A 7,450-nucleotide genomic window follows, 5' to 3' on the forward strand; every position below is an offset into this window, starting at 1 on the left:
TTGAGGTAGCCTGAGCATGGTGCATATGTGCCATTGAGGTAGCCTGAGCATGGTGCATATGTGCCATTGAGGTACCCTGAGCTTGGCGCCATTTAGGTTCCCTGAGCGTTGTACTGCGCCCCCACCACACCCGACCCCATCATGGTGCCATCTCAGTACCCTGAGCATGGTGCTGCCAATCAGGTCTGAGCATGGTGCTGCCAATCAGGTAGCCCGAGCATGGTGCTGCCAATCAGGTCTGAGCATGGTGCGGCCAATGAGATCTGAGCATGGTGCTGCCAATGAGGTCTGAGCATGGTGCTGCCAATCAGGTACCCTGAGCATGGTGCTGCCAATGAGGTCTGAGCATGGTGCTGCCAATCAGGTAGCCTGAGCATGGTGCTGCCAATCAGGTCTGAGCTGGGTGCTGCCAATCAGGTAGCCTGAGCATGGTGCGGCCAATGAGATCTGAGCATGGTGCTGCCAATGAGGTCTGAGCATGGTGCTGCCAATGAGGTCTGAGCATGGTGCTGCCAATCAGGTAGCCTGAGCATGGTGCTGCCAATCAGGTCTGAGCTGGGTGCTGCCAATCAGGTCTGAGCTGGGTGCTGCCAATCAGGTCTGAGCATGTGCTGCCAATCAGGTCTGAGCATTGTACTGTGCCCCCACCACACCCGACCCCCTGTGTGTAGTACCCCTGTGGTACGGTACCACTGAGCATGCGCCTGAGCTTGGTGGCATTGAGATAGCCTGAGCATGGTGCTACTGAGGTGGCATGAGCTTGGTGCTACTGAGGTGGCATGAGCTTGGTGCTACTGAGGTGGCCTGAGCTTGGTGCTACTGAGGTGGCATGAGCTTGGTGCTACTGAGGTGGTCTGAGCTTGGTGCTACTGAGGTGGCCTGAGCTTGGTGCCATTGAGATACCCTGAGCATGGTGCTGCCACTGAGATACCCTGAGCATGGTGCCACTGCCCTGAGCATGGTACCACTGCCCTGAGCATGGTGCCACTGCCCTGAGCATGATGCCACTGCCCTGAGCATAGTACCATTGAGGTACACTGAGCATTGTTCTACCTTGAGCATACTGCCCCTCAGTACCCTGTGCATGGTGCCGATGAGATCTCTGAGCTGTGCCATCTCCTCATCCGGCTCCCTGTGGGCCTTAGTCATGACCTTAGTCATGGCTGCCAGCGTTGCCACATGTGTCTGATCAAATTCCGCCCAAAAGGTTCTCAAAAACCCCAAAATGCTCCAAAATCCGCCCAATTTCAACAAATTGCATTGATTTCTATGGGCACAAAACTGCAGCAAAAAAACGCTTTTTTTTACTCGCAGACGGACATCCAAAGTAGCCCAATTTGGCCATTCTGGTAGCACTGATGGCTGTCCCTGTCCGGCCCCTCTGTGCTGCCCCTGTGTCCATAGCCATACGGGTGTAGAGCAGTGTCAAATTCATTAGACGTGTGTGGTGTGCATGACGTCCTTGTGTCATTTTATGGTATGCATGAAGTCCTCAAACTCATTATGCATGTGTAGTGCAGTGTGCCGTGTAATCAAACTGACATTTGAGAATGGTTTGTTTGTTTGTTTGTTTGTTTGTTAGTCTCCCGTGAAGTTCTGAATGAGTCATGCTGGGGGGCGCTGGGGGAACCAATCGCCAACGACTTCAGTAGCACACTACGGGGGAATGACATGCTGTACTGTACTTTTTACAGTGTTAGTGTGAATACATTTCCAGAAAATATAGAACTATGTAGGTCTACAGTATACTATAAATATGTGCAGTACGCCTATAATTATGTCATATAATTATGCGCAACACCTCATTTGTGAATTTATTTTAACCCAGTGAACGTTATTCCAGAATGAGTGAGATGGTGATAGAAGAAGTGGGCACCACTACCATCAACAACTCTGGCGGGTGGGGTTTCCCAGAATTCCCTTTAAATGTTTTGTTTATTCAAGCAGCCGAGGCTATATGGCAGTTTATTGATACACCACAAGGTTATAAATGTAGTATGTGGGAAATACTTGTAATATTATAATGGTGGTGTAAGGAAAATGTTAATTTTCTTGGGTTTATTAAAGTTAAAGATTAATGGGACATTGACGTGGCCGTCTGTCAAAGACAGCCGAGTCCTACTGATCACACATGAAATGTTTTGTCAGCGTCTTGACAGAAAGGCTACAATTCACAATAAAGATGGAATTAATCATAGACTTTCTGGGTCCTTACAGGTTGGCTTTTAATGAAACAAAGGGCAACAGTGCTCCACGAATCGTGTCACACCTGTGCAGAATCAGAATGGTGTACTCACAGACTCCAATGGCCTTTCGTACAGGGTCTTCATTTCGCATTATTTACATAGTTCTACTCTTTTAATGTTTGGTTATTCCAGGATGAGTGAGCCGTGGTGATGATGACAGAGGTGGGTGCTATCCTGATTATCATCGACGTTCAAATCTCTTCGAGACTTGGTCTGACCAAGAGTATAACAATTAATGTTTCCCAAATCGGCATGGTTGACCTGCCTCCCTCGGTTTGCTTATGGTTGTTTGCTTATCGACAAAGTGGGAGGAGTTCCCATATTTGCGGGAACTCAGAAAGTACTTGCATTGCTCTTGACCTGACTAGTTGCAACGCTGAAAGTGTTGCGTCACTAGGAGGGCACAGCCTGGCTAGGTGGGTGCTACCAACGACTCCAGCGGGCTGATCGCTGGCGTGGGAGTGGGATTGGGAGTGGGAGTGGGATTGGGAGTGGGAGTGGCATTGGGATTGGGAGTGGGAGTGGGAGTGGGAGTGGGATTAGGTTTCCCAGAATTCCCTCTGTCTCCCCTGTGGCGGCGGCGACAAGCAACCACTCCGTAGACCTGGGCATGCAGGGCACAATGTCTCCCCTGTGGCGGCGGTGACAGGCAACCACTCCGTAGACCTGGGCATGCAGGGCACAATGGCACCCCTAGTGGCGGCGGTAGGCAACCACAGACCTGGGCATGCAGTGCACGATGGCTCCATTGGCCTTAGCCTACAGTGTTTTTATTTTGCACCATTTACATACTCCAAATGTTTTGTTTCCCTTCTGTGTTTTTCCGAGATGAGTGAGCCATGGTCAGATGATGGAAGCGGGCACTACTATCAACAACAATAGGCTGGGGTTTTCCAGAATGCAGGTGTCTTCATGTTGCATTATTTAATGTTTTGTTAACCTGGTGTGTTTTGTTGTTCCAGGATGAGTGCGCTGTGGTGATGATGACAGAGGTGGGTGCTGCTACCAACGACTCCAGCGGTGCGATCGCTGGCGTCCCACAATTCCCCCTGTCTGCCCTGGTGGCAGCGGCAGGAAACCGCTCCGCAGAGCTGGGCATGCAGGACATGTTCTCGGGCGCCGAGCTCCTCTACCGCTTCAAGACGCTCTTCGTGCCGCTGTACGCGGCCGTGGTGTGTAGCGATTCATTTTATTATAACCCCTTAAGACACGGCTTTAAAAAATAACTGTTACCAGAATGGCAATGACCAAGTCGTAACATATTACTTTTATTAAGGCCCCGTACACTCGTCATAGTAGTGTAGTACTATAGTAGTTAACTTTCAATGTCTATTACAGCTCGCCACAGGAGGTACCGTATGCATTAAGGGGCTACCATTATAAAATTTGACTTCTCTATATTTGTAAGACTTGTAAAGTAGTATAAGGGTATGAAATAGAAGCCAAAAGTTCACAGGAAGACCCAAAGGGTCATAAATGCCTTCGGCTGGGACAAAACAAAACACTCCTATTGACCAGATGCTTAATTGTCAGAGCCACTCAATGACCCATGCTGGTCAATAAACACCAAGGAAAGTCACCTTACCCCTCAATGTATAAAAGGCTTGTATGTCCTGTTTCACTCCAGAGTTGGTGAGTTTCTCAAAGGAGAAGTTATTAGCCTGTTAGCAACTTTGGTAGTTGCCAATGGGAAAATCCATTGAAAACAACATAGTAGCTAATGTAGTAAGCAACTTTGGTTTTGAGAAATTCACCCCAGAGTTGGTGGAAGGGAACTGAAGTTCTAAAGGGCGGGTTATACTTCCTGGCAGTGCCACGGAGTGAGCTTGTCGCAGCCATGATGCAGTTAATTTTGATTTATGCCCTGTTATGAAGCGCGGTCTGCGCGATGTCATTCCACGCTCAAACTGCCTTCAATACAAAGAGTAGCCTAGACGTGTCGTTGTTTTTTTAGCTTCACAGACTCGACGTCAATGAAAATGAAACATTAAATCTTTATGTCACGTGCATTTTTGATCGCACTGGCAGCCACCGCGGTAGTTTGGAACAAAGAAGTGTCTCATTTGTCGAGGATAGGTCGCATGAAGCGGAATGTTTCCTCGACCTCGGAAACACTGTTCAACTGTCCAAATAACTTCGGCACGGGCAACTTATTTAATGAAGAGCTCACCTCACAGTCCGTAGAGCGACGAAGGTTAGAACAAAGAAGTAGCTTGTTCTCGACTCGAGGACAGAGCAGGCTGGTCGAGACGACCAATCAGAGACCTATTTTCTCTCCTTCCCCACACCTGAATTGTCTGTTGTCGATATTGAAATGCTGAGTCCAGGTGCTGGTGGCGGGGGTGGGCAACTCGTTCCTGCTGGCCTGCATCGTCTCCGACCGCAAGCTCCACAACGCCACCAACTTCTTCATCGGCAACCTGGCGGCGGGAGACCTGCTGATGTGTCTCAGCTGCGTGCCCCTGACCGCGTCGTACGCATTCGACCCGCGCGGCTGGACGTTCGGACGCCCGCTCTGTCACCTGGTGCCGCTCATACAGGTGGGATTAAGTTAATTGTTGTCGACGTCATCATCATTTTCATCATCGTCTTCATCATCGTCTTCATCATCTTCATCTTCATCATCATCATCATCATCGTCATCATCATCATCATCATCACGGAGGAACCGGGCTGCAGGAGACCTGAGGACGTGAGTAAGCAATCATCATCATCATCATCATCATCATCACCATCATTATCATTATCATTATCATTATCATTATCATCATCATCATCATCATCATCATCATCATCATCATCATCATCATTATTGTCATCATCATTGTTGTCGTCATCATCGTTGTCGTCATCATCGTTGTCGTCGTCGTCATCATCATCATCATCATCATCATCATCACCATATCATCATCATCATCATCATCATCATCATCATCTTGATCATCATCACTATCATCATTGTTGTTGTCGTCATTGTTGTTGTTGTCATTGTTGTCGTCGTCATCATCATCTTCATCATCATCATCATCACTGCCATCATCATCATCATCATCATCATTACCATCACTATCATCATTGTAGTTGTCGTCATTGTTGTCGTCGTCATCATCATCTTCATCATCGTCTTCATCATCTTCATCTTCATCATCATAATCACGGAGGAACCGGGCTGCAGGAGACCTGAGGACGTGAGTAAGCAATCATAATCATCATCATCATCATCATCATCATCTTCTTCTTCTTCTTCTTCTTCTTCTTCTTCTTCTTCATTTTCATTAACTTCATCATCATTGTCGTCCTCCTCAAATTGATCCACTTCATCATCATCATCACCATCATCTTCATCATCACTATCGCCATCATCATCATCATCATCGTCGTCGTTATTTTCATTAATTTCTTCATTATCATCATCATTATTGTCGTCGTCACTTTAATCAATTTCATCTTCATCGTGTTCATCATCGGCCTCGCCGTCCTCATCATCATCATCATCATCATCATCTGTGTCTTTGTCTGCATCTTCATCCGGTGGTGGTGGCGGCGTACATAAACTTACAGCCAATTTTTTATGGAAGCCGGTAGTGATTAATACCTACTTTGCTTGAAAATGTAATTGTCGTCAAAAGACGTCACTTCAAAAGAAGGGTTAATTGCCATCGCAGTCTGACAGGAGGAAAAACCCAATTACAAATATGTATCTATTTCAAGATCAAATTGCACTGCACAATTTGCCCTCATTAGGGAATGACTGATTAATTGGAGAATGAAAGATCTGTCTGCTTGGCTGGCTGTTTTTTTGTTTGTTTTTTTTGTTTTTTGTTGTCTTTTCACAGAACATCTTGAAATAAATTACATTACATTACAATTCATTTGGCAGACGCTTCTTAAAGGGACACTGTGCAGGAAATGGTCAAAAGAGGTACTGCAACTATGCTGCTTATTGAAATTGGGCTGCCTATTGCCAAATTTGATCTTTACATGAAAGTTTACTAAGTATTAAACAAATATTTTCTAGTATGTTCCAAGTACAGTCATTTTTGCAGCTAAAAATGGCTATTTTTGGAAATTCAAAATGGCGGACCATGGAGAAGATCCCCCTTTTCATGTATGAAAAGCGCAATTTTTCCAGTCATAATGAATACTTAGAATTTGATGCTGGTGGTAAGTATTCATGAAAAAGGTAACATTAGTGAATGGGCAGCATGAATTCTGGAAATAAACAACTTAAAATCTCACACAGTGTCCCTTTAACCAAGGGGACTTACAATTGAGCACACAAATGCCTCTTTTTCACTGCCGGTTTCCTGGTAGGCCTACAACTCGTCACAGCGCGATGCGGCTGCCACTTTTTGCTTTTCGAACAGGCACGAGTCACACTGTGTCGAGCTGGAGGCCTACCAGAAAGACGGCAGTGGAAAAGAGACAAAAGTGCATCTAGCATTAGTTATGGCAGGTCAAGAGTTTGCTGCTCTTGGTGAATTTCATATTTAGCAAGTTTTAAAAGTTCTCAGTTTAGTTCCAAACCCTTGGCTGCTCGCTATGTGTATGACAGAGGCTAGGCAAAAGCTATTCTTTGTCATGTTGCCTACTCTGTTCATGGGGGAATTGTTTGCTGTTCCAATCTCAATTATAGCAGGTAGAAGGCTTCACTCAGGGTTCCTTAATTAATTTGAGAGTTCCGGCCCAAATAAAACACTTCAAATTCAACAGACGGGTCTGTGCACACACACACAAGCACACAAAATCATTTGATGCAAGGTGCACCCTTTTCTGTTGAATTTACTCTATCAATCTGAGATGCTGTCCCCTGAATCTCTGCTTTTCTTGGTGCTCTTCTTTCCTTGGTGTGTATGTGTGAGTGCATGTGCATGTGTGTTTGTGAGCGTGCGTGTGTGTGCGTGCATGTGTGCGTGTGTGTGCGTGTGTATGTGTGTGCATGCATGCGCGCGCATGTGTGTGTGTGCGTGCGTGTGTGCATGCATGTGTGTGTGTGCGTGTGTGCGTCTGCGCACCTGTGTGCAACTCTCCTTCAGGGTGCGACAGTGTTTGCGTCGGTGCTGTCGCTAACGGCGATCGCCATGGACCGGTATGTGGTGGTGGCGTATCCTGTGCGGAGACGAATCTCCATGTGTGGCTGCAGCGCGGTGGCCGCCGGGATATGGATAGTGGCCCTCGCACTGGCAGCCCCGTCAGCACTACAG

The 7,450-nt window shown here is 46.8% G+C and overlaps 1 protein-coding gene across 1 annotated transcript in view; it reads left to right on the top strand.

Moving 5' to 3' along the window:
* The first annotated feature begins 2,930 nt into the window (after positions 1-2,930).
* The window catches only part of si:dkey-202l22.3 (7 transmembrane receptor domain-containing protein), a 9,444-nt gene continuing 4,924 nt past the window's right edge, over positions 2,931-7,450 (top strand). The window contains exons 1-4 of the mRNA XM_063204746.1: positions 2,931-2,951; positions 3,209-3,418; positions 4,574-4,786; positions 7,283-7,450. Of these exons, the coding sequence (XP_063060816.1) occupies positions 2,931-2,951; positions 3,209-3,418; positions 4,574-4,786; positions 7,283-7,450 (612 nt within the window). The remainder of the gene's footprint in view (positions 2,952-3,208; positions 3,419-4,573; positions 4,787-7,282) is intronic.

The sequence above is a fragment of the Engraulis encrasicolus genome, chromosome 8, assembly GCF_034702125.1.
Source record: "Engraulis encrasicolus isolate BLACKSEA-1 chromosome 8, IST_EnEncr_1.0, whole genome shotgun sequence".
Lineage (NCBI taxonomy): Eukaryota > Metazoa > Chordata > Actinopteri > Clupeiformes > Engraulidae > Engraulis > Engraulis encrasicolus.